Source organism: Agelaius tricolor, unplaced genomic scaffold (assembly GCF_023055355.1).
Source record: "Agelaius tricolor isolate 1412-34295 unplaced genomic scaffold, bAgeTri1.0.p SCAF_4, whole genome shotgun sequence".
NCBI lineage: Eukaryota > Metazoa > Chordata > Aves > Passeriformes > Icteridae > Agelaius > Agelaius tricolor.
Genome location: NW_027269264.1, coordinates 15,022,462 through 15,049,762, shown reverse-complemented (window position 1 = coordinate 15,049,762; position 27,301 = coordinate 15,022,462). Strand labels below are relative to the sequence as shown.

Sequence of the window (27,301 nt, the reverse complement as noted above, 5' to 3'; positions counted from 1 at the left end):
TTTAGTGACTGTAGAAGATGTAACACGATGCAGTGCAGGACAAGGAGATGTGTGTAACCCTCCTCTCTGGCAGGCTGCAGTAGTGATACAATACCATAAATCCTGTGATTTGTTCATTAAGCTCTGTGACCTAGAGATTTGTCTCATCTTAATGCATACATTGTTTTTTACTTGCCCTAATTTGCTTTTTACAAATGGTGGCAGGAATATCAGGAAAGTGTAACTGATATGATGCTGCATGCAAGCTCACCCACGTGCTACTTGTGATCTGCACAAGGAGCTGCAGAGACATAAAATGCAGGATGACTGGGCTGCTTAGTGAATGCTTCCAGCTCACTAATGCTGAAATGCCATAAAGCATCCTGCATTCCGAAACCAGCACATGACTCTCAGCATCGCCATTCTGCCCGATTCTCCCCTTATGGACGCAGTTACAAAAACGGCAGCTAAGCACAGACGTATCCCTGGCATGCCGTCAGGCAGCCTTGCTGGAGGAAATTTTTTTTTCCCCCTGCAAGCTGCCAAGGTGGACTCCTTAGCTCCTGCGATAGACTGAATGAGACTGCAGTTCCCCCATCAGTTTCATAATACTCAGAAAGCATCCATTTACATCATTGTGTGCAGTGCAGGGCAGCAGCTGCCAGGAAATTTGAAACTATTTTGATTCCAGTTGACTAGAACAACAGCAATTGAATTAGCTGGTATCGCTATAGATAAATTGATGATCTTTGCATTTTATTTCTTTGACCAATGGGTAACTGCTGGAGCTACAGTAACCTCTGTGAGTAAGGAGACTGTTCAAGCAAATATATCTAATTTCTCGAGCTGTATAATATATATATATACTGTATAGCGAGAGACACTCACACCATTCTTTTTTAAAATGTACCTGTAAACAAAATGTCTGTCTATGCTTTTAACTTGTGTTTTGCTTCCTATAATTTCCTTTTATTATGCTGTAGACAAGTTTGCTTGACATGGAATGGTTATTTACCTATGAAATATCATATCTATGCCTGATTTAAGTCATTAATTCTTTCAACGTCTAGTCATCAGAAAGGCTGCCAAATGCTATTAGGTTATATTTGCCCGGTCTCAGTTTTCTAGTCACTCACCCCCTTTCTATTTCAGCTTTTCCCCTATCCATTTATTTCTTTTTCTTTTTCTTTTTTTTTTTTTCATTTGTTGAAAGAAGCCACCTTTAATGCAAAGTAGAAATTTGTGTTACCTGAAAGTGTGTGTCCTTTCTTTGTTTGTTTGATGATGGGTATTTTTTTTCCCTGCGCATCTTCAGTGCAGTCCTTAAATTTTGTTGTTTTCTTTCTATCCTTGTTTGTAATGCAGTCATATTGGGGGATGGGGTTAGACAGGATATGCCAGTAGCTGCAGCAAGACATGATGCTGTGGTGGTGGATGGGAATAAGGGAGGAGTTTCCCTTAAAGAGCTCAAGCTCCCCTAAGCTCTTGTACCTGAAATAGCTCTCTAAGGAAAGGGGAAGGCTTTGCAATTTTGGGAGAGAGTCGCGGATTGGTCATGGTTTACTTCAGGAAATAGAGACCTTGGCAGTCATGTGCATGGTGGTACCTAACATAATGGTGACAGAACCCTGCTTTCATGTCATATAGGAAGTTTTTTCAATCAGACGGAGAATTAGGCAATATTCCTGCATGAAGGCAAGAATCCCACTGACTTGTGCTTGCATACAGCAGCAACAGCAGCGGCAGCAGTCTGTCCAGAGGACAGCTGCTGACATGTCACTTCATAAAAGGCATTACATTTCTACTGTGATAGCGCTACTCTCTTGCTCAGATGGAGCACAGCTTACAGGTATGGCAGAGGGGAATACATCTAAGTACTCTCTCTCCCTTTGGACACCTCTCTGTTCCTGCATGTACAGGTATGTGGTCTGTATGTGTACCTCTTCTGGAGTCTGATGGGCTTGCCAGACTGTGAAGTTCAGGAGGTGAAGTAAATCAGAAACTTGCTCATGATTTCTTTCCACCGTCAGCAGTGGCTGTTGGTGGCAGATGGGGACGCGCAGCAGAGCATTTAGCATTCACCACAAGAAATAAGGCCCCCTCTGTTTCCCTCGTGTTGGTTCAGAAGCTAAGATAGCAAATAGCAGAGACGAGCCTGGCCCCTTGGCAGGATCTGTGTGCTGTGCCTTGTTAGGGCTTGGCCTCCGGAGCACATTGGCTGCCTCCCAGCCCCACAGGAGGCCGGGGCTGATGCTCCAGGCTTCCTTCCAACAAGGCAGGATGTGTGGATTGGAGTGAGGCATGGGGGGTCCCAGCTCTTGGAGCACTATGTATTCCCTTTCTTCATGCAATACAGTCAGAGTGTGTGGCCTGGGCAGTGGCCTGGCCAAGTGCTGTCCCACAATGCTGAGGGCACACACTAAGCATAGCTTGTGGGTGGATATGTCCACCAAGAAGGGTCTATGTTAGCATTTATAATGATGCGCTCCCTATTAGTCCTCTCCTAAGAAATCCCTCCTCTAGACCATGCTGAGAGAGCAGCAAGCACTAAAGCCTCTGCATTAGAGAACGATTGTGGGGTGAGAAAGCAGCTTGGGGTTGCTTACCTGGAGTTTTTCTGGTGCAGGTGTAAGGGCATTGTAACCACAGCACATCACTGTCATATGTGAGTCTGTCCTGGTGAAAGTGCCCCACAGTGTCAGCCTAGTGCCTGTGCCATTGAAAGTACGGCTTGAGATGCACGCAAGCACTGTGTGGCTGAGTTGTGTGCAAAGGAGACTGTTTGTCTTCTGGTTCAGACACTAAGGAAAAGCACTGTGGTTGCCCCCACACCTGTGTTTTGGAAACCTTGCCATGAACATGGGCTGGTGATGCAATTATGGACAGGGCATCCTTGCTCCTTAGGGCTCCCTGGGACCTTGCAGCAAAGAAAAGGTCTCTGCTTTATCCAGTCACTGTCCTGGACAGCAACCAAGTTGTCTGGATGAAGCTGAATTTTTATTATATAGTGATTAAGTCCATGGCATGGAGACATTTGGAGAACCCACTAGGGAATATTCTGAGGCTTGGCAGAGTCCAAGACTGTCATTTTGATCACACACTACGCCCAGTGTGTGGTATTTTCCCTGTGGCTAGATATACTGGGATATACTGGCAGATGTATATACCTATACCTTAACAAGCCATAGATAGCCATATTAATGTGGTTCTGAACTTGTGTTAGATTGTCCTCTCTTTCACTTTGAACTTAGCCTGTCATTAACCACAGCTACATGGCTTCTGCCTCAAAAACAGACCTTGGCCGGCCTACTTGGAGCAGAGATGGGGATTAGTTTGCAGTGCAGCACCTAGAGGTGCATCTTGGGACCAAACCATTCAAATTCAAGTTGGTGTCTGGTTTCAGAGCTGTCACCTCTGATGCTTTTCAAAGTAGGTGTTTGGGTCTGGCCACCCTTCAGTTTGATTTAAAACACTTTTATACTCCAGGTCAGTTAGTTTTTTTTGTTGTTGTTGTTGCTGTTCTGTTGGTGGTGGGGTGTTTGTTTTGTTTTGTTTTGTTTTGGGGGTTTATTTGCGGTTTTTTTTTGTTGTTGTTGTTTTGTTTTGTTTTGTTTTGTTTTGGGGGTTTATTTGCGGTTTTTTTTTTTGTTTGTTTTTGTTTTTGTTTTTGTTCCCTACAGGAGTGGGACAAATGCAGCTGTTGATGGTTGGCTTTTTAATTGTTGTTTTGGGTTTTTTTCCCCCAAGAGCTCAGTTCCGCTTTGGGCTGTGATATAAGGTGGGCAATTATCTGCCATTATGTGATCCCTGAGGTCCCTTTGGACAGATGGTTCTCTGTTACCTCGAAACAATGGGAGCTACTGGGTGCTTGGCGCTTGGAAAATGGGACCACCCATTTTTGCTTCTGCTTTGTTTACATCAGTTGGAAAAGCACAAGGAAGGGAGGGAGGGGTAGCAAGGTTTTTCTGCAGCAGTGTACTTGTTGCAGTAGGAAATGTGCATTGCTGGGTATGTATCCATCACTGCAACACGACCTTCAGCTACCTGAGTTGTTAAAGGAAGAGGGTAGTGCTGGCAGAAAGTTTAATTGCTCATTAATTACTTCGTCATTTAGCAAATTAGTTTTGCCAAGGCTATAGAACATAAGAGGTGTGGCTGATTATCTTCCCAGTGTTTCACCTTTAGAAGTGCAAATTACCTGAAAGCATCAAACCATCATGTGTAGTGTCTTTTTTAAGTAAAACCATCATAGGTGGTGCGTGCTGTGGATGAATGTCAGACATCTGAATCTCTGCTTTCTTGGGCCTATGGCCTGGCCTGTGGCCTGGCCTGAGGCCTCAGACTGTTCACGAGCCATTGGGACCTTTTGTGAAGTGTAGCAGACATTTCTGGCATTCCTTCCTCTGTAGTGCAGACTCCCAAAGTAGGGCCGCCCAAAAACTCCTATGTAAAAGGACCAGCTTTGGATAACTGCAGTGTGAGAGCAGAAGTGAGTTAAACTGAAGTATTTGCCCTGCAGGGGAGAGCGTCTTATTAGGAGCAGGCCAGGGAGAGAGATCAGACTCTTTGCTTTGTGCATGTGGTAGATAAATCCAGGATCTCTCTCCTTTTACTTTGCAGGTAGTGGCCGTGGAAGCAGCAGTTTGCCTCCTCATACCATCATCAATGAATTTCCAGAGTATGGCACTGCAGAGTCGAGCAGACAAGCACCATCGGCTCCATCGACGTGCGAGACTGAGCCTGTGACACACAGTCCAGAAAGACGGGACAGTCCCCACCGTGTCAGGCCTGCTCCTCAGTGTGCAGCTCCTGCTGGTAATTTGAGGCCTGATGCAGGGGCAGTGCAGCTTCACACCCCAGAAAAAGGTTTGCAACCCATGGGTAATCTGCCAGAGATCATGAAAATCTCTCGACAGCTAGAAGCAACAAAGGTGCAAGAAAGAGCAAATACTTCTCTCGATTCAGAGACGCAAATGGAAAAAAACAGTGTTACTGGCAGCCAAAATGTGCAGGCAGCCAGAGAGCCAGTTCCAGCAGGCCAAGAAAAACTCTCAGACATGCTTCTTCCATCTGAAGGAACAGCTGAGGAAAAAAAGTATTTGATCATAGAGAAAGATCTGGCTTCAGTATGGGCTGGAGAAAAGCAGTCTGAATCCTCACAAGCCATAAGTAATAAAGCAGAGGAGGTCCAAGCAGCTCAGGAACCAAGCTGTCACAAGCCATCTGTGACAAACCTGGAAGCAGTCAGCAGAGTGGAGAGGGGGACACGTTTTGAGGAGTTTTCAGAGTACAGTCAAGACAAAATGCAAACAGGTACCGAGAGAAGGCTTGCTAAAGAGGCAGCTGTGAGTAAACATGTAGAATTTCAAGGTGTGGAGATCTTATGGCTGCAAAAAGCTGAGGAGCAGAGAAGAAAGAAGCACTCACTGCTGGACTCTGTGTCTGTGGAGAGGAAGGCATTCTCCAAAACATCCAGCCACCCTGTGTCACCAATGATCTCCCCAGCCTTGCTTTCCTTGCCAGACAGTGCATGGAGTGAGGTCAGTGAAGACACAAGGCTGGAACCTGCTGCTTCTGGAGCCACTCCTCTACCACTGCTCAAAGAAAGCAGGAAGGATGAAGTTTCTGTGAAGGACAGGAAGAACTGTGATGAGGAGGAGATGGCTATGCTTGCAAGAGGCCAGGGCAGGTGAGCTGGTGCTAAGAGGGGAGCAGGGGTCAGGCAGGGGTTCTCTTGTCTAGGCATCTGGCTTGTGCCTACCTGCTTAGGAGCTAATAAGAAGCAGCAAATATTTGTCTGCTGCCTGTGGTGTGGTGTTTACAGTACTGGTTTACATGGTTGGTGGTTGGCTAGTGCCTGAAGTTGGTACTGAAGCCACTTCACACCATCTTACTGAAGTTTGCTGTCCATCTCAGGTTTTGAAACGTAAAGATCAGAAGTCTTTCTGTTTGCATAGTGATGTCTGTGTGATGAAGCATCTGTAGCAGGTGTAATTGAGATCTGGACATGCCATGTAATTAAATACAGTTGGCATGCAAGCCTGGCCATACGCACCTGAACAGATTTTCTGGTTTCATTCAGTTTGTGCAAAAACAGTGTGACAACCTCTGAATGGTTGGATAATAAAGACATTTTATCCAGGGCCATGTAGATAATAGAAGGATAAATGTTACAATATGTGCTTTCTATATTATCTGTCTGAGAGACAGATAATACCTGTCTGTCTGTCTATCTGTGTTTATATCATTTTAGCAGTACATATTGCAAGAATGGCGTGCTGCTTTGTATCCTGATTTGCTTGCTTTTCTTTCCTGATGCACATCTCTGACAAAACAAAGTGTTCCACTGGTACGCTCCGAGCAAACCATGCCCACTTTGACCTGGAGAGTTGTGTGCTGCTGAGACAACATCTCTACAAGGGAGGCTTTCCTGCCTCTGCATCTCTGTATCTGTGGAGTTTTGCCAGTGCAGGGGATTACTTGGGCTGGCTACTCTAACCTCTGGCATATTGAGAAGCCCCACAGTATTTGGTGCATCAGAGAAGAAAACTCTTCAGGGGGATGGTATACCTTTCCTTGCATCAGCAAGCAGGCTGAGTCTTCTCCCTTCAAATCTAGTTCCCCAGACTCCATATTTTTAATTGCATGTGCTTTCCTTTGCATTTTGGAGTGATTTCCTTCAGCTTTTTGCTGAAGACCCCAGTCCTAGGACTGCAGAGATAGCAAATTATCCTTCAGGGGCGGAGGCTCCATTGGGATAAACATCTCCAACATGTGCAGCCTCTGGCCTGGCACCGGTGCTAGGATAGATCTTACACATTGTGTGTGCTTTTCTCTTTTGCACATAGGCAGCTGATCTGTTAGACAATACTGGGATGTCTCCCAGCCCTCTTCTTTTACCCAGAAAATTGTTTCTATGTCCCTGGAGAGGGAGATGATGCCAGTCATAAAGAGAGGTAGTGCAAGGAGAAACCAGCATTTTACCTGCAGTGCCCTCTCTTGCATAAAGCTGCATTGACCTTTCTGCTCAGAAAGGCGGAAAGTGAGAACAGTTGCCCAAAGTCTAAACCTTGCCCCCAAACTGAAATGAGCTGTTTCTGGTTAATTTTCAGGATGGTGGAGGAGCGGGAAGCCACCACAGGAGGATATGAAGATTTCCTTGGGCAGAGGCACTCTGACGTCTCCACTGATCTGTACAGCTCACAGTTTGAAAACATCCTAGACAATGCATCTTTGTACTACAGTGCAGAATCTCTGGAGACATTGTACTCGGAGCCTGATAGCTACTTCAGCTTTGAGATGCCACTCACTCCCATGATCCAGCAGCGCATGAAGGAGGGTGGACAGTTTTTAGATAGGACATCAGCTGTGGGGCAGACGGATGTCCCTGACAGGGAGGTGAAGGGATGTGGTGAAGGAATCGCCAATGGCTTAAGGGGTGTAAGCGAAACACTCTTCAAAGGAGATGTCACAGAAGTCCCTCATCTGGAAAGGTAAAAGTAGTGGGTGAGCTTTCTGTGTGCCTGCTGATTTTTCCCCAACCTCTCTTTGCTTCAGTGTACTGTCACAGTGTAGTTTTGCCTCTTTTAACACTTCTAATTTTCTACAGAGAGTAATTTCCAGGGTGACTGCAGGAGAGAAATGAGCCATCCAAACCTGCCATTCATAAGAAGAGTGACAAATATACATTATGAAGGTTTATGAGGCAATGCTGATGTGTTGATAAAAGTCTGTCTGGTATTATCATATCTCTGGGACCTGTCTATGGAGGAGTTAGTTATGGTTACAAATGCACCTTGTTCAGCTACAGTGCCTACCTGAATTTATTGGCAGCAACTTTAGGAGTGGTAACACTTTGTGTGCACAAATGAGTTGTCCAAATGCAGTTTGTGATCTGGATGTTAAAGATGTGTCTTTTGTCACAGTGTTTCCTCTCTTGAGGCCAGTGGGAGTTTAGAACCTTACTTCTGCTGGGATGAGATTTTGCTCCCACCACATTCACAGGTTAGCTGCCTCTTTTGTTTGTGCACTTACTGAAAGAGGAGCAAGCACTGCAAAAATGTTAATAATTTCTGTTTAGGTGAAAGGAGAGATGAGAAAGCCTATTAAAAGAAAGAGTCATGTGAGAAGTAAAAAACTAGGCTGAGTGCTCAGAAAATACTGTACAATTGTAGAAAATCACTCTATGTGCAAACTTTTCTTATAGTGTGCTGTCTAAGAGAGTGGGGATAGTGAAAGGCAGACACAGACAAAGTGGGAGGTTGAATTAAGAGCAGAGTGGTGAAGATGAACACACCTGCAAAGTGGTGAAGGACCTTGTGAGTGACAAAGATGCCTCTGGTCTTCATCCTCCAGAGACAGGATGTTAGCTAAGAATCCTAGGACTATTTCCTTAGATTCGACTAGTCTAGTTAGAGCTTTCCTGGGAGTAAAGGTGGGAGATCTTTTATCTGTTCTATTTCTTTTGTGCTAAAATGAAAGAAGTCCTTTGAGCAGAAGTAGTTTTGATAGCTTTATGGATTAAGGTACAGTTTGCTCTTAAAACAGCAGGCAGAAGGATGTTATGAGTTTAAAATATTTTTCCCTCAATCAGACACTAAGACAGGTGTTTAAATCTTGTGCATGCATGGTGCCTGCCAATAGGCAATAAGTGACTGCTAATTCTGCAATAACCTGTATGGAGCCAGAAACTGAGGTCAGTCCTGAGACTTGCAGCTCCTGACTTACAGCAAAACCAAAGGCTGACAAAAGTGGACAGGGGAGAACAAGCAGCACATTCAGATCCTGATTCTGTTACCCTATAGTTGCAGAATCTAATATTTAAAAGATACTGTCAAGTAAGGCCTACATTGGCTCATCAGGACAGAAATTATGACAAAGATAAGGTGTGCGTAGATGATTCACATCTCAGGTGCCTGCCTAGTGTGGATTTCGCTTGGAATTATTTTTAGTTTAGATTTGCAGCCATACTGATAAACTAGCAGTAGATGTTTAAAATACTTTTTTCCTCAATTAAAAAAAAAAAAAAAAAACAGAGAAGGAAAAAAAAGAGTGTTTCCTAGTTTGTTTAGGAATAAGTCTCAAGGGTTCACCTAGGGTAGGTGCCAGTAGAGAATGTCACCACGGCAAGATAGCTAGCCACGAGTATGCCCAACAGAGTAATCCTCCCAACAGTAATCTCACAGCTAACACCACTCTTCCTCCTTCGGTATTCCAATATCATGTTGTATTGCACCAGGCGCGTATGTTGGGTGGTGACTGACAGGCGACTGACGGGTCGTGAGTACTACTTTGTTGTAGCCAGTGGGGAATCACGGTGTTAAGAGCTCATGGGTGAGAAGCAGTGTGTGCGTGCTGGGGACAGCGGGAGGTTTATCGCAGAGGGGTCAAGGCAGTGTGTCATGGTGATGCTCAGGTGAACCAGAAATAGCCTCCTCTCCTAAGCCCTGGCGGCTCAGGGAGTTTCAACGCGCGCGGTTGTGTTGCCTGAAGCAATCCGAGATTTAGGTTTACCTAAGTCTGCCTGTGCGATGCGTGTATGGTGCCTCTGTGCCTGCTGCTGAAGCTCTCGTTTCCTACTGTGCCATGAGCCTGCGGTTGTGCTTGGGGCTGCAGTTCCTCTCGCGTAGTGCCTGCCTGGCACTGCAGAGGAGCGGGGGCACCCTCCGCAGTGGTCCAGCCCTCCCGGAGGAGGAGGGTGGGGGGAGGCAAGCCCTCCGCCCGCCGTGCCCGGCCCCGCGCGGTGCCACCGGGGCGCTCCCGGCGCTTTGCCCGGCCGGGGCTCCCCGCTCCCGCCGCCCCCCGCCTGCAGGAGAGCGGCGGGAGAAGCCCCTCCCAGAGGGGTGGGGGTTGCTGTGGGGCCTCGGCATGTGGATACTGGCAAGTGAAAAGGGAAGCGGGGGGGGGTTTCGGGTGCGGGGGATTTGGGAGCAGTGTAGTGTGGCAGTGCGGGACAGCATGGAGCATGAGACCCCTCGCCTTTTCCGGAAACGGTACTGCCAACCCGAGCGAGCAAAAAAACCGAAACCAAAATCTCAGCAGTGCCTTGTGCCGTGGTATTTCGGCGATATAAAAAGTGTCTGGGAGGGAGCATGCTTCCAAGTACCAGCACTAGTTAACTGGGGAAGCAGTGTGAAACACGAGCAGTCCTGGCCCAGAGCACAAGGGGATGGCCGACTTGAGAGCAAAGAGCTGGTGGTTTTTCACCTGGAAACTGAAAGCCGTGTGCCAACTGGGAAAAGAGGAGCCGGGGCTCCCGTAGTCATGCCCTCCTGTTAAGTAGCTGAGCACCATAGCCCCTTCTGCCCCTGTCCGGAGGGATCCAGAGCATACCTCACACAGGGAGTGAGCTTTTGATGCATAAGGATAAAGAATGGCCTGGCCTCCTAATGAATTAGCGGGAGGGTAACATCCTTCTCTGCTCTTAGGAAATTGCTGGCTTTGGGAGGGGTCAACTCTGGTATGTGAGGGCCGGTCACATGCCTACAGACTGAAAAAAAAAAAAGAGGAAAAAAAATTATTAGAGGCTTGCAGGCTACAAGATCCTATGAGCTCCTAGGTGTCTGAAGTTTTCATTCCTTCTGTCCTCCCTGTCAGCTGCTGGCCGTGGTTAAACACAGTAAGTCTTGGCAAGAACTGTATGATGGACCTGCCTGCTTTGACAGCCACCTGCCATGCTTCCTTAGGGTAGGGGGATGTCAGCAGCCTCTGGGTCTTCCTGCACAGCAGGCAGACTTACTTTTGCAAGTAGCCCTTTCCTGGCATAGCTTATGTGCCCTTTGTGCCTGGCCAGTGGAGGAGGGATGGTTGAGGGAGAAGGGTGTGCAACTTGCCTTCTTTTGGGACTCTTCGTGTCTTTGGGGTGGAGTTTATTCTTTTTCAGATTTGGTTAGAGCATGGTGCTAATAATGCCAAAGTGGCGGGTTTGATCTCTGTGTGGGCTCTTCACTTAACAGTTGGAGTCGATGATCCTTTTGTGTCCCTTCCAACTCAGAATATTGTCATTTTGTAGTGATTAACCCTCTGAGGGGAAAAAAAAAATTCTGCAGCTGAAGTAGCCTTGAATTTCCACAGGAGGGGGTCGGAGAACAGAGGGAGGAGGGGTAGTGTGTGAGGTTTCAGAGCTGAGCGACAGCCTTGCTGTGTGTGTGAGCACCATGGGATCCTCATGAAATAGGCTGAGCCGCTGGCTGCCAGTGTAATGAAGCTTTGTAATTTAAAAAAGGACGTTGCATTTCGAGCGTGTTTGGTGCCCTTGTCTTTCTGTTATCCTTACAGAGGCATGCAGTCGTTGCCACACCCATGCTCCAGGTGCTGTACTCCTCCCTTCCCATGCCAGTGGGCTGTGTTAAGGCCATCAAGGCTCAGCCTTCTTATCTGGGAATTAAGTCTTTTAGAGGCAGTAAGGAAAACTGTTTGCAAGCTGCTACCAAGTCACTGAGCCTGAGTTTGCGTTGCCTGGACTAGGTGTAATCATTTGCAAATTGATTGAAATTGGTGATCTAAGTCAGAGTGGAGTGACTTGGATAAAGAGTGGGTAAAATAAGTATATCTTACTTTCCAAAGCAGTAGGATATACCTGAGAGGAAAAGGAGTTATTTTTTCTATGTATACCAGAAAAAGCATCTGTGTGACTAAATGCGAAGTGCAAAATTATGTCTATGATGATCTCTATACTTCCAGACTTTATGGACTAGACTTCTTTTTGGTGTTTTCTTATACTGCACACTTAACAGCAGGTTTTCCGTTCCCTCTCCCTTTGAAGTCTAGAGTCAGAATAAATTTTTAAAAACTCACAAAACAACAACAAAAAACTTAGGGCATTTTTTTCCCTGCCATAAGTGCCTTTTCCTGTTATCCTGGGAAGTATTGTTTCTGTTGGCAGGACATTGCCCAAGATTTTTTGTAAATCCAGAGAGAAAATAAAAAGTCTGTATTGCAACTCCTAATCCTCAAAAATGCTAAATATTTGCCACCTGCCATAATCTTCAAAAAACTGCTGGTGCTCAGCAAATTCTGCAAGTCCTGTTATTTTTTTTTCCTAGAGATGCAAACACAAATTTAGTTGCATATGTATTCAAGAGGGGAAGAAAACAAACTCCCTAAAGCAATCTGGCAATTCTCAAAATAAATTCACAAGAATGTAGCCTGAAATTCATGGGTACCAGGTTACTTTTAATTGTTGGGGCCTCTTGTAGTAGTTCCCATGGTGGATATTTTTCTTCCGTGTATAGGTAATTTCCAGCAGTTTCTTACTTGGCACGCTGCTTATTCCTTAAGACAATAAACTTTGTTGACAAATAAATTCAGTTTTGATTCCTCTCTCTGAGTCAATTCTCTAAGTCTCTTCCCAGTTTATGAATAACTGCATGCCAGTTAAAATTTTGGTTTCCAGTTTGTACACTGGTATTTTTGTCCAAAGTAGATTTTATTTGATTTTTCCATGTGGTTACAAGACTCAGTACTTGGAAATTAATATGTAACCTTTATACATTCATTTTATTAGTCTTTCTGATGGAGGTGTAGCAGAATTTTTTTCACTTTGAAGATTCACTTTGAGACCCAGTTGAATTTTTTCATTTAGTGTGAAATCTGCTGAGATCCCTGTTTTTTGCGAGTGGATGTTTTTTCACCTTCAGACATGCCTCAGCTCATGGCAGAGTCTGGAATCTAGGAGACATAGGTCAGTGAGAACATGGTACTTTGTATTTGCTGCCAACCATATACCCAGCATAAGGAAAGTTATTCAGAGGGATGGTGTTGGTAATTGTCCTAGAAAAGCAAATGCATCAAATGCATCTGCAGCTGGTGAGCAAGCAAACAAGCATTGGAGCTCGTTTGCTGGGCTCTACATTAGCCACATGGGCTGATGCCTCTGTCAGTTGTTGGGCCACTGCTAACCACAATGTGCTGGTACAGGTGTACGTTGAATCCAGGTAAAGATGAAGTGGCACAGTTCATAGGGTAAATTTCTGTCACCACTGACATTTTGATAGCTGAGGATTTGCCTTGTTATTTCACAGCCTAGTAACTTCTAAAATGTTGTGTTACGCTGTTCACCTTGCTATTCCCTCCAGGAAAGTGTCATCACTTTATCAAGGCTCTGGAGATACGCTTTACCGAGTTTGCCTTTACTCTGGCTAATGAGGTCCTTGGAGCAGTAGTTTAGTGAGAGTTTGTAAAGCTGCTTCTAGTTCCTAAATAAACTGTTGTTTTATGGAAAAAAAGGGCTGCTGACTTTTCGCCTCTTCAGTTCCCAGCCTCCTCTGAAAATGAAAAACAAACACAACAGAAATCCAGGAGCTGACAGAGACAGAAGAGAAAAAGAAAAAACCAAAGTGGAGCAGCTGATCAGTTTGCTACACAAAGCGCCTCAGTATAGAGCTGTCAGCAGCTCAGCCTTTAAGCTGGCATCTGTTGGCACATCTCCATTAAAGTCAAAGCCATTTAGGTCAGGAAGGCTTGATTCACCAAAACCGAGGCGTCTCTGCCAGCTCTGAGCCATCTCATCTATTAGCCACGACTGGCTGCTAGTCAAGACCCTCTCCACATTATTGCCAGTTAAGTCTCTTCTTCCTGTGTGTGTGTGCTGGGATAGGGAGAGACGGAGCCTGGCAGCTGGTAGGATGGCGTAGGGAGGCATGCATGTCTTTGGATGTGATGCTGGAGCAGTGGTGGAGAAGAACAGGGCACACAGAGCATGCAGACTCCCTGCTAACACAGCTGGGTGAGCTGTGGGTTGGTTAGTGGTTGTTTTTTTCTTTATTCACTGTTCTTTTTGAGGACAGGTGTTTCATTTTGCTGCATGGTTTCAGTATAAAGCTCCTGTGTGATACTAGTGCCAGTGCTCAAGTGCTTCATCTGCACATTTGCAGGGAAGCCTGAACTGAAAGGTGTAAACACATGTATTTTTATGCGTCTGTTTTGCTCCCTGCCAGGGAGGACCAGCTGGACCAGCTCCCTGGTTAATATGCTTTTCCTGAGCCAGTCTCCCAACAGTTAAACCAAGCCCAAGCATGGAGGTGGGGGGGAAAGTCCTCTGATATCTTCCCAGTCTTGGTCCTATCCTGGAGGACCCAGCCAGGAGCATTGTAGGGAAGGAGGGTTATGTGGGTGCTGAACACAGGGTTGGTGGCTCTTGATACCTGGAGTGGGTGGGCTCTGACGGGAGAGCCTGAGGGTTCCCGAAACATGTAGGGGCTGAGTGTTTTCTCAGCAAAGTCATAGGTATGCAGTGCATTTGTTTGGTCTGGTTTTTATTTTTGTTGGGGCAGGTGGATCAGATTCTGCGTATGGGACAATCCTAGTGCTTTCGAGACCAGTCTATGTGTCTATGCATGTCAAATATCCACTGCAGGGAGGAGCCTTTGGATACCCCCTGTGGTGAGGACCAGTTTTTCACTTTCTAGGCATGGTGACATTAAGGTGGTGAGTGTCCCTTTGCAAGCACTGACCCTTGCCATAGCGATGTAAGGTCAGAATGGAATCAAACCTGAAGTATTTTTAGCAAGACATTTGTACTTCAGGTGGCAGTGGGCCAGCATGTCTGTGTAATAAAGTACGTGCTGTCTCTTGGAAGGGCTGCAATCTTGTCCCTGCATGTGGTGGACTTCTTGTTCTAATGCTGTGATCTTGTAATGACAATTGCATTTGCTGTACACAAGCCTACAGAAATGGTGTTTTCTGAATGCTTTAGCTGCTAGCTCCCTTTTTTACAATCAGTAGGAATTATTTTAATGAAAGAAACAGACAAATTATTACAGGAAAGAAGAGGTTATTTTTGAGCAGCAGCATGCATTTCAGCCTGTGAAATTGACTTTGCATATGTATTTTATTGATAACCAATAGGGGATTACAGGGATTGTTACTTTTAACTTTGCTCCTCTCCATGTGATGTGACAAGGTTGAGGTACTTTTTAATAGATGCTTGGTGGTTCCTCTGGCTTATGGACATCGTCCTCGCTTTGTATGTCCTGGCTGATGCTGTGCTTGTGAGACACCCACTGAATTGAGTTGCAGCAAAGTGCAGCTGTGTCAGTCCTCAAAGAGGGATCTACTTCAAAGCATGTCTTTGAAGAAAATCCATACGTAGGACTTCAAAGCTGATTAAACCATTTGGAGTAAAATAGCACACTGAGTCATTTGCTAGGAAAGGGCATTATTTTTATTTTTTTATTATTTTTCTCTCCTTCCTATGACCTATCTTGGATGAGCCCTGGAGCTGAAGGTAACTGGCAAGGTAAATAATTGCTTGAAGTGCTTTTGTGCTCACTCTCTCTTGGCCCTGAAGAAGCTGGTTTGGAGCTGCAGCAAAACTGCAGCACAGCAGTTCCCTGCCCGTTTGTGTGGTCGGGTCATTTGTAGCAGGAACTGAGTCATCACATCCCACTGGTACCGGGATTTCTTCACTTTCTTCAGTGGCCCTGCTCCTTTCAGAGCTGGACTGTTCAAGCACAGCTTTACAGGTCCTTTTAAACAAGTGTAGACTGTACCACTGGTTATATCTGGTGTGCTCTGAAATGTGAAAGGATGTCATTCACTGAACAGCCACATCTCTCCAAAGGGTTGCAGACCAGGAATTTATTTCCACAGGGCGGGACATAGAGGGTGGAGCGGAGGAGTGGGGGCAGGCTCCTGACTGTTTCTGATTTGTCCCTTCTGAGAGCCTGTTGAACTAGTATTAGAGCATGCTTTTCATGGACAGAGTTGATGGTTATGGATGGAATGCTGTCCTGTTTCAGAACCAGGAGGAGAAGGCTTGGAGTGAAAGCATTTAAAACAACAGGGCCAACACTGTCCTGCAGTGGGTGATTATCAGCTTCAGTGTGGCTCCCCAGTGGACACCGTACCCCGTGAAAATAACATTGGTTCTGGCCCTAGCTTTAGTATGCCAGAATGTCTCTCCACCCTTCCTTACTTTTAATCATTGCTGCATTTTGCTCTGATGTGTTTTGCTGGCAAATCCCTGACACAGCTTGCCTTGGAGTAAAGCTGATGTTAAAGGTATGCACATTATTTGAGAGAAGGAGTTGGTTTTCCTCCTGTTCCCTCCTGCTCTATTTCCAAAAAGTCTGTGAAGGCTCCAGCCCTGTGTTAATCCAAGCTCCCTTGCAATTGGTGCAACCAGTGCACTCCCTCCAGACATGTATGCCAGATGAATTAGTGTTCCTTGGGGAAGAAACACATGCATCCAGGGGAGTCCATGTGCCACAGAGCATATGGTGTGCATCAGTCTGGTAAAAGTGAAAGGCAGTGGCAAGCTGGGATCACTGGAGTGGCTGTAATGAGGACAGCACTTAGGCTGAATTGTCACACCCTGCCACTCAGTGTCAACTCTGAACATCACTTCTTTGTTAGCAGCTGGGCCAATTGCTCAGTGCCTTTACTCCTTAAAGGAAAATGCTAATAGGTTTTTCTTCCTTGGGATGAAGCAAAGATTTTTTTCTCCATGGATTTGCTACAAAATGAAGAGCATACCAAGGTTTAAGGCATCATAAACTCACACTCAGACTGGGGTTTTCTCCTGAAGCTTAGTTGTCTGGGAGGGTGGACCACTGAGATATGAGGTGCCTGTATCATTATCATTATGTTACTGGTCTTGCTGTGTTTTTTCTGGAAATTGCAGCCATTCTTCAGTCAAACATTACTGTGTATAGTTTCAGTTTTGATGGGACCTGGAATGGGAAAGGCGGGCAGTAAATTAATCTAGAATATTCACAAACAGATCAAGTGTGCTGAGTTCTGAGCATGGCAAGATTGAGATAGTTTGGCATTGGGAGCTAAATCACTGTAGAACTGGTGTATAATGGAATAAGTGAAGAAAACAAGTGAAATGCCTAGCAGTTACAGTGTATTGCAGGAAAGCTGGAAAGCCTGGCACAGCTTAGAGTCTACAGCTTACATGTTTTAACTGCGAGCTTGGAGAACTGTTAGAAAGTATTGCACTTACCACAGCAGCTGCTTATCGAATTCCTGTAATTTCTGCTGGATATGGTGGTCACAGCCTCTGTGCATTCCATGTGGGTGTGGGGATGCTTTGACAGAAGGAGAAAGGATGCATCAGAAGTGCATTGCTGGGGACAGAAATACCACGGTCTATAAACCTGGTTTCTGGCCAAAGCTCATGTGCTGTGATACTAGAGAGGTCTGGAGTTTTTTTGTATCTTCTGTTTTCTGTGTTTTCTGATAGCAGAGATTAGTGTAAGTGTCTCTAGATAAAAATCAGCAGCCATTGCTGGACAGGCAATTACCAGCAACATCATTACAATCCCTTTTAGCCTTGAATCTAGGATTAGGGGGAATATAATCTATTGCATTTTTCAGCCTGTGTTTCTCAGTGGAGGTTTCTTATTTTTATGTGATAAAGAATAAAGCTGCATGAGAAATCCATGTCCAGTCTTGATTTGCATCACAAAGCTGTTTCTTGGCACTGTTTTGATGGTAATGCTGCTGTGGATTCTTATGTATAGAAACTGTAGACTGCAGAAGAGAGACCTATTTTCAGCCTTGGTTGCTCTTAGCTCTTGATTAGAATTCGTTATAAGCACTTTACAGAGGGAGGCAAACATTACATTATTGAGTTCAGCAGATTAGTAAACTGAGGTAAGAAGGGAAAATGATGGACCTGGAAAGCGCTGTAAGTAAGAAGAGACGTCAGCCTTTTCCTGAGTAATACCAATTGTACTCTGCTAAAATATCCTGCTCTGGAAGCAGCTTGCACTGTAGTCATGCACAGGTCATCTGCATTTCCTAAGTCCTCAGTGACATGAGTACTGAGTCTTGAAACTACCTACCTAAAGCCACTTGAGAACTGAAGTCTCACTTTACTGCTAAGAATCTGTCATTTCCCCTGAACAAAAGACTTACGTTACAGACAACCTGTATTTGACAGCCTTTTTGTACTTGTACTTTGTGAGTACAAAAAGTACTCAGCTTAGTACTTACTTCTTGCACTAGGTACAAAAAGTACTTACTTAGCCCCCCTTTGTACTAAGTTAATCAACTGTCAGCATTAACTACTGGAATTGCAGAAGGAAGTATCCCTTATTCTTCAATGCATGTATGGGCACTCTCAGTCAGTGTGGAGCTTTAGAATGGAGAAGTTGGAAGATAGTTTTTCTTATGCAGCCCTGTTGACTAGTTTTGGCAAACAGGGGAAAGAGCACACCCTCCCTCTTGTTGGGTGTTCCTCCTTCACATCCCAGCCATGGTTCCGAGAGGCAAAGCAGAAGCTGGGAGCTGCTGTACTGTTAATTTCACCAAGTGGCAGATTCTGGCACTTCCTTTCTTTCTAAACTTTTGGTGGTTTGTGGTAATGTTGAATCTCGTAGGGCACTAGTTGCTAGCAGGGTACAGATGTTTCTTGTCAGCTTTGGCCATCTTTCAGTGCTATAAATACTACCTTTAATAAAGAGCGGTGGTGAAAGAGGACTGTGATACATAGTGAGGTGAGGCTCTGTGAATTGTTATGGCTTTTGAAGCAGCATTTTTACATTACAGACTGCAGATTTGTTACCTCACCTGGGTATGCCTTGCTCTTGTCAATTGTTAGAGATGGGAGGTTGGAATGAGTCATCCCTGATTTGAATGGACAAAGTGTTGCTCTGGGCTTGTATCAGGATACTCTATCATTTGCTTTGTTCACAAGTTTGGTATAGGCCAAATTCAGAGAATTTCAGACATTTGCTAGTGGCTTTGGATAGGGCCAAGGAGGCATTTTCCACAACAATGATGTCAGGAGGTGCTTTTTTTCTTTCCTAGGATAACTGATGGCCAGTGTTGTTGGAATTGTATTTATAGTATTTATTTCCTACTAAGCGTTTAGACTGACTCCCTTTTGTTATAGCACCATTTTATTTACACTGAAATAATTGCAAATCCCCAGTTCTTGCAGGAACTGGTTAGGTTTCTGTTTTCCCCAGATACTTGATAAGAATTTGTACCCACAGGGTGAATGTGTGATATTTCTGATGTTGTAGAAGTCCTGAAAGGATGGAAACAGAGGTAAAATGGGCAAATCTCCGTTCTGTACATGTCCTTCTCTTAAACCATGCATGAGAAGTGAGATAAGGAAGTAGGTGATGATTTGTGGCATGCAGAATACCTATTTTTTTTTCTTTTAAACTCACCTTTTATGAAGTCTCATCTTTAAGGAGTTAATGAGTGGCTAGCAGACATTTGAGTAAATGGCTAGACAATTGTTACTGGAACACAGAGATCAGTTGTTTTAACCATGGCTTGTCAAGTCTGAAAATTACAGTGGTATGTGAAGCTGTGGTATGTTGTTTAAAGTGCTGTGTGTACAAAGTCATCTTTAACTCATTCCAGTTGTATCTGTCCTGTGCATGACCCTTGCTGATCATTCATTATCTCTGTGTAAATGGCATTTTAGTAAAAAGAATTTCTATATAGTATAAAAATGTAGAAATAAAAATAGAAATGCTGTCAAATGTGCACACACATACACAGAGCTGAGATTTTGCAAAAATTTTCATACCAGTATCAGAGAAAAGCTCTTCTGAAGTTCAAAGTCTGCCTTTGTGCAGGGGTGTGTATGTGGGGGTGTGCTTTTTGATGTGGCGGGCTCTTGCCTCTTTCATGGGAGAAGCAAAGCAGGCACACAGCTCAGCCAGAGCTCTCCTATTGTTCTAGAGGTGGGAGGAATCTGTAAGTGCATGATTTATCTGAAGTGCCCTGGGATTGCCATGCTGAACATTTTGACTTTGAGCAGCTGGTGAGGGAAATAGTTGCCACCATGAGGGAGCAGGAGGGAAGCAAGGAGTTCACCAGGCTGGCATGGGTGGTTTGTGTCTCTCATAATCCAAACTGGTTTCCTTGCTCTGAGTCCTTTTTCTAGCAGTGCCTTCTCATGGGATGTCCACTGCTCATGGGTGACACAGAAGCCACTGAGAGTTCTGGTGATATTATTTTAGATTTAAGGAATTGCGTTGTTTCCAGGACAACTAGGGAAGAATGAGGAAGGGACTTTTTCCTTTACTCCAAGTACTCACCTTGGGGTAACTGATCATCCTAGCTTAATCACTACATTTCTCCTGGAAAATGGTTAATTTCCTGCTTTTAAAGAGGCCTCTTCAAGCCAAGCAGGCAATTGTGTAAAAAAATACTAATGCAAGAAGCATTGGTGCAGTTGCAGTTGTAGGCTGATAATAGCATAGAGCTCTCTCTGAAGTGAGCCCAAGTTGAGGATACTTAGCACAGTCAGAAGGAAAGTCCATGTTGTTTGGACTATTTGGCTGTTTGTTAAAAGCCCTTAACTTTTGCTGACTGCTCGGTAAATGTCCCTGTTGGACACTGCTTCTTCAATTGAGTGGATTTTGTTACATTGTGTCATCTTCCCTCTGTACAATTAATTGCCCGCTGTTCTAAAAGTAAACTCTAATGTTATCTTATTTTTCTTCTTTCCATATTCTTTTAATCTCACAGCAATCTTGACCTACAGAATGTGGTGTTAGACTCCAGTGCAGCCATGGGGAGCAGTGAACTTCAGGAGAAAGATGCCACTGGAGCCCTTGTCCATGACCTCAGCAATGGCAGCCGCAGCAATTTGGAAGCAGCCAGGCGCCTGGCTAAGCGCCTCTACCATCTGGACAGATTCAAACGCTCTGATGTGGCAAAACATTTGGGTAAAAAGTATGTGCTGATATGAGTACATGCTTAGCCACATTCTTATTGATGGTTCTGGAGGGGTTCACTCTTGAATGATAACCTTTACATATTTTCTTCACTTTTCTTTAGCAATGAATTCAGCAAGCTTGTGGCTGAAGAATATCTTAAATTTTTTGACTTCACAGGCATGACGCTGGACTGTTCACTCAGGTACAGTTCCATTTATGGACTTCATATTCTTATTTTAGTAACAGTGCTGTTTGCAGTGTTGTCCTGATTTACATGGTTGTCCTTTTGTTATGTAAGAAGATGAAGAGAGGACTGTATTTTGGGGGCAGAGCTTTCCTCTTCTGTTTGGCTTTGTGTGCTACCCTACTCTAGCGCTACTGGAGTGGTGGCCACATAGAGGGGGAAATATTTGGGTGGACCTGTCTAGGGATGGTCCTTGAGATGCTGGAGAAAAGTGTCCAGTCACTGGCAAAACAGGGGACTTGTAGTCTGCCAGATGCTAGTGAGGAATTACAGTGTTGCTTGCAGCTGATCTGCCCAGACTCTCTGGCTGATGCCTTTTGAAGCTTACCCCACTTTGTTGCAGTGCACTAAGACCAGGGTTTGGTGTGGTTTGGCAGCACCCCTCTCTGTGTCTCCCTGAGGAATCCAGGAATGTGCAGAACAGCAAAAGCTGCTATGTTGAAAAAGCTGTAGTGAGTTTGGTAACTGTTGGCATGGGTATTTGAAGACTCAGCCCTTCCATTTTCTTTGCTTTTTGCACTCGAATCAGACCTCAACAATTTTTATTTTCAGTGGTTTTTTTCGGAAGTCAAACCACCAAGTTTATGTAGCAGTGGCCTGTTAGACCAGTTGCTGGTGTTCTGGCGTTTAAGGGGATTTAAATGAGTTTAACTCATTTGACTGAGGTTACTTCAGGGGGAATTTTTTTTCTAATGAAAATCTAGAAGATGTGCACACACTTCTTAGCCCCTTTGCAAATGCATTTCTGGGAATCTGATGCCATGAGACCATAACAGATCAAAGGCACCCACCAAGTCCTGCCTGCTGAAGGCAGTGGAAATGGAACATGTCTGCACAAACATGAACCGCCTGGTCCTGAGGCAGGGGGAGTGGAGCCAAGCTGGAGCACCCGCTCAGTGTGAGGTGGGAGCTGCTGGGCAGTGGGAGGTCTGTTGCTCCGTTCCAGGTTTCAGCACCCCTGAAGCGTGATGCTAAATATACCCTTCTTTTAAATTGTGAAATCCAACACATAATTGCTTTGTGGCACATATTTAGGAAGCCTCTGCTCCCCGTAGATCTCCTGTTAATATTAGTAGTTAGGACTTTCTCTAAAATGTGCCCAGGCTCATGTAGGACTTAAACAAGTCAAGGGGTTGTTGAGGTTTCAAGAGTAGCTACAGTAATTGCCACCTACATGCCCTACGCATGCCACAGCAGCTGGGGAAAAAGAATTGTTCCAAAGCCTGAGGAAACTGAGGCATGCTACCTCATGCTTGGCAGAGTGAGAGGAAACAGTGCTTTGTTGCTGGCTCATTGACAAGCTGTGGTTTATTGAGCATTTTGGGGACAGCTGCTGTGATCTGTGCTACCTCCCAGCTATGGGAGGGCATTTTGCAGCATCATTGACAGGTTTGAGACCTGGGAAAGGTTGTTCCTTCACTGACCATTCCCTGGATTCATGCTGCCCATGCACCTCCTGAGTACATCTCTTGCAGCCTCTGCAGGATGACAGGAGGGAATGTGTTGCTGCTCTGGCTCCTCTCAGTGTGCATTCTGGAGTCCAACCCTGGACATGGGGAGAGCAGCCTTAAGGCTGCTCAGGGAACTAGTTAGTAAGGTTCCATGGGAAAATGCTTCTGAAGGTGCTGGGATCCATCAGTACTGGTCACCACCTCCTAAGGGCACAGGGGCAGGCAAATCCAGACAAGGCAGAAGGCTAACTTGAATGACCAGGGATCTTCTGGACCTAAAAAAAGGAAGGTGTTCATCCAATGGGAGAAGGGTCAGGTGATGTGGGAAGAATACAAATTTGCTGCTCACCACTGTAGAGAGAAAATTCCAGCTGACAAAGTTCAGCTGGAGTTGAACATTGCCAGTACTTGTGTGGGACAACAAAAAGATTTTTTTTAAATGAGTCAATAGAGAAAGGCAATGCAGAATTGCTCAGTGTATTGAGGGACCATGGCTGTGAGAATGATAAACTCCCACCTGATCCTGAACTTGTGTGGGATATGTTGCTCCATCTGGATCCTCATGAGTCTATGGGGCCACATGGGATTTATCCAGAAATACTCAAAGAACTGGTTGATGTCATTGTGAGGTCTCTCTTAATGATTTTGGAATGGTCTTTGGCATCTGAAGAGATCCCAGTTGATTGGAAACTGTCTAACTTTCAAGAAAGGGCAAGAAGGTTGACCCTGGAAATTATAGGCCTGTCAGTCTCAGTTCAGTGCCTGGTAAAATAATGCAGAAAATTATTCTAGGAGGTATTGAAAAATACTTGAAAGAAAATGCAGTGATTGGTCACAACCACCACAACTTCATGAGGAAAAAGTCCTGCTTATCCAACCAAATTTCCTTTTAAGACAAGATGACCCACTTAGATGATCAAGAGAAGCCAGTTGATGTGATCTTTTTGGATTTCTGTAAAGCTTTTAATACTGTCTCTCTCAGGACCCTTCTGAGAAAATGTCCAGCCCACAGCTGGATAAACATATCATGTGGTGGGTGAGCAGCTGGCTCATGGGTGAGGCACAAAGGGCTGCAGTGAATGGGGTGACATCAGATTGGTATGACCTGACACTAGTGGGGTTCCACAGGGCTTCATCCTTAGCCCTGTGCTCTTCAACATCTTCATAAATTACTTGGGCGCAGGACTTGAACATATAATAGGTAAGATTGATGATACTAAACTGGGAGGAGACATTGACTCCCTCAGAGGAAGAGAGGTCCTGCAGGGAGACTTTGATGAACAGTAGGTCTGGGGAACTACGAACTGTGTGAAATTTAACAAGGGCAAGTGCTGGATTCTGCACCTGGGATAGACTGGGAAATGAGGTGCTGGAGAGCAGCACAGTGGAAAAGGACTAGGGAGTCCTTATGGAGGGCAGGTTGAATATGAGTGAGCAGTGCCTGGCAGCCAGGAGGGCCAGCTGTGTCCTGGGGTGCATCAGGCACAGCATCAGCAGCCAGGCAAGTGAGGGGATTGTCCCACTCTATTCTGCACTGAGGCAGCCTCACCTCGAGTGCTGGGGGCAGTTTTGGTCCCTTCAATATAAGAAAGATACGAAGCTACCAGAAGGTATCCAGAAAAGGGCTACAAAGATGGTGAAGGGCCTGGAGGGAAAGACAAAGAAGTGGCTGAGGTTCCTTGGTTTGTTCAGCCTGGAGGAGACTGAAGGGAGACCTTATTGCAGTCTACAACTTTCTCACAAGTTGAAGAGGTGGGGCTTGCACTGATCTCTTCTCTGTGGTGACCTGTGACAGGATATGAGGGAATGGCTTAAAGTTGTGTCAGGGGCTGCTTAAGCTGGACCTTAAAGAGAAGTTCTTCGCACAGCAGGTGACTGGGCACTGGAACAGGCTCCCCAAGGAAGTGGTCACAGCACCAAGCCTGACAGAGTTCAGGAAGTGGTTGGACAGCACTCTGAAGCACATGGTGTGATTCTTAGGGGTGTTCTGTGCAGAGCCAGGAGTTGGACTTAATGATCCTTGTTGGGTGCCTTCCAGCTCAGTGTATTCTGTGTTCTCTGGTGGGCAGAAACTCATCCCTGTGGCCTTTGGTATTGCACTGTGGTCTGAGAGTGAGGAAACTGTCTTGTTTATTGACCAATATTCTTTCATCGGTTTCCTCTCCAAGTTAGCTTCCAAGGGGGTAAATGTGCTGCAGAGGAGGAGAAGGTGTAGGTCAGTGGTACCTGGCATGGGCAGGGAGTGTTGCTGGAAAGAGCCCAGACTGGGGTAGGAGACAGAAAGACGGCTACTTCTCAAAATGTGCCTTAGGAGCTGTTGTGAATTTAGGAACAGTATTCCCCAATTTAATGTTCCCACTGAAACACTCCAAAACATGCACCACTTGCTCCCCTCCCCCTCTCTATGGGGCGCCTCCTCTTTACGGAGAGGAGAGCTGCAGGCACAAAAGGCAAAGATCAAGGGTTGAGATAACAACAATTTACTGGAAACAGTAAATGAAACAAGAAAATGAAGCGTAACAGCAACAATATTAATAACAGAGTGTACAAGAGAGCTGAATGATTCACATGCCTGCACTCACCATATGGAAACCAGCAATGCCCTGACTGCTCCAACCCCTTACCTGACCAGAAGGGATGCCTCTCCCCCACAACCTGTACCTGAGGTTGTACAGAATAACATCAGGCTCCTAGGCATGCTCCTTCTGGCTACTGCAAAAATTAACTGTCCTGGCCAGAATCAGTATGTTTTCCATCCCTTATGCTATACCATCTATATCATGTCCAGGTCCTACACTTCCCAGCTACATATATGTGTGTGCGTGTGTGTGTGTGTATAAATGCAAACGTGAGTATCATTTCCATAGTCAGTGGCTGTCCTTTCAAGATGTCTTTTGAGTTCATTTAGTCCATGACTGTGGGTTCTGTCTGTTCCAGATGTCTTCCAAGGCAGGAGGGCTGCTTGCTTTCACCTGGTTGCAGTCTGCATCAGGAGCTCATGACTGGTATATCTGAAACAGCCCTTATCCATTCTCCATAGTAGTTACGGCATACAGTGGCAGTGCCATTCAGCAAACAGTATTGTACAATTGAACATTACAGACTGTTCTCACCCCAAAATTGAACCCTCTTGGGGTACACCTCATGCTTCCCTGTCCCTCTACATTACCCATCAAGTGCCATCAGGTCCTTGAGCAAAACCAATCCCATGAATGGATTTGCCTTTGCAGAAGGGTGGGACCAGTCCTGATCATGTTCCCTAACACATTTCTCCTTCATAACCACAGGGTCTTCATCTACATCTACTGCTACAGTACATAGTAATTTTGATTGGGCAGGACCAGCTTGATTGGTAGTGCCTCTTGTATTAACTAACAAGGTGGCCTTTGCTAAATGCAGATCCCCATGTTAGAAGGTGCTGCCCATTGCTTTCAATGTCATTTTTAACAGTCCATTGTACTGTTCAATTTTCTCAGAGGCTGGTGCATAATAGGCAATGTGTTATACCCACTCAATCTTGTGCTCTCTGGCCCTTGTGTCTGTCGGGCTCCTTTTGAAATGAGTCCCATTAGTCCAACTCAGCTCTTTCTGGGGTGCCATGTTGCTGCAGAAGTTGCATCTCAAGGCCCAGGATCGTCTTTTGGGCCTTGGTGTGAGGCACAGGGTTCATTTCCAGACACCCAGTGGTTGTTTCCACCATTGTAAGCGCTTGTAGCACTTGCTTTGGTGGGTTTGCAGCAGTGTGATGTAACCAGTTTGCCAGGCTGCCCCATATCTGCGTTTCAGCCACCTGTACCCACCATACCAGAGAGGCCTTACCCTCCTGGCCTGCTCCATCACAGCGCATGTTTCACAGTTATGGTAACTGAGAGGCATGGTCCATGGCCACATCTGCCCCTTGGTCACAAGCCCGCATGGATGTTGTGTCTCTTCTCTGATAACCCGAGGCACCTTGAGCCCACTGAGCCAGAAATAATTGGCTCTTACGTTGCCAGTGCAGATTAACCCAAGCCGCTTTAATCTTGGTGGCCTGATCCATCTCTCCATCATTGCGATGCTCTTCAGCAGCCGGACTCTTGGGCACATGTGCATCTCATGATGTTCTTCTAAAGCCAGCTTCTCTACCAGGGCAGCGATTTCTTGCCAGGATTCATCAGCCCAGGTGGGTTTCCCTCTGCACTGCCAATTGGCCTTTTTCTGTCAGTCCTGTCACTCCAACACAGCATTTGCCACGATCCGCGAGTCAGTGTAGAGGTAGATTGCTGGCCATTTCTCTCGTTCAGTGATACCTAAAGCCAAATGGATGGCTTTCAGCTCTGCAACTGATTTGATCCACCTTGTCCTTCAGTAGCTTCTGTGACTCATCATATAGGGCTGTCTATGCCTGCTTTCTGTTTTTGATTTCTCCCTGTGATACAAAAGGAACTGTCAATAAAGAGATCATATTCCTTTTCATTTGTAGGTAGCTGATTGTATGGTGGGGCCTCCACAGCATGTGTCATCTTCTCTGATGATGATGATGATGGTAGTCTGAAATTTTCAGCTTCAGGCCAATTAGTGATGACTTCCAAGATCCCTGGGTGACTGGAGTTTCCTGTTGAAGCTTGCTTTGTGGTCAGAGTAATCCAGTTACTCCACAGTGGCATGATGTGTTGCAGGGACTTCCTCTTTGAATATCCAGCCCAGCGCTGGCAGCTGGGGCACCAGGAGGGGCTGTGTTTTGGTGCCAGTCATTTCTGAGGCAGCTCTGACCCCTTCATAAGTCACCAGCATCTCTGCTTCAGTGGGGTTGTAGCTGGTCTCAGATCCTTTTTATGTTGGAATGTTTGTATTCCTAACTCCAGAACACCAGGGGTCGTTGTTGAATCTCCACATGTACCCTTTTGCCAGCGATTCCCGGAAGGGCCATTCTTCCCAGCTGCACTGTGGAGCATATTTTTTACATCTTGTAGTGTCCTGACTGGCTACTGCATGAGCAATCTCCTGTTTAATTT

At 45.5% G+C, this 27,301-nt stretch overlaps 2 protein-coding genes across 3 annotated transcripts in view; one reads left to right on the top strand and one right to left on the bottom strand.

The window, feature by feature from the left end:
- NIPSNAP3A (nipsnap homolog 3A) overlaps positions 1 to 1,415 on the bottom strand; it is a 53,514-nt gene extending 52,099 nt beyond the window's left edge. Inside the window, exon 1 of the mRNA XM_071424707.1 lies at positions 1,229 to 1,415. Coding sequence (XP_071280808.1) covers positions 1,229 to 1,348 — 120 coding nt within the window. The 5' untranslated portion in view covers positions 1,349 to 1,415. The remainder of the gene's footprint in view (positions 1 to 1,228) is intronic.
- Positions 1 to 27,301, top strand: part of PSD3 (pleckstrin and Sec7 domain containing 3) — a 116,305-nt gene that overhangs the window by 20,937 nt on the left and 68,067 nt on the right. Inside the window, exons 1-5 of one of the 2 annotated variants that reach the window (XM_071424705.1) lie at positions 635 to 781; positions 4,600 to 5,668; positions 7,092 to 7,472; positions 20,422 to 20,628; positions 20,734 to 20,814. In XM_071424705.1, coding sequence (XP_071280806.1) covers positions 751 to 781; positions 4,600 to 5,668; positions 7,092 to 7,472; positions 20,422 to 20,628; positions 20,734 to 20,814 — 1,769 coding nt within the window. In that variant the 5' untranslated portion in view covers positions 635 to 750. Of the gene's footprint in view, positions 1 to 634; positions 782 to 4,599; positions 5,669 to 7,091; positions 7,473 to 20,421; positions 20,629 to 20,733; positions 20,815 to 27,301 lie in introns of those variants that run through there. The other variant, XM_071424704.1, reaches the window with a different exon arrangement.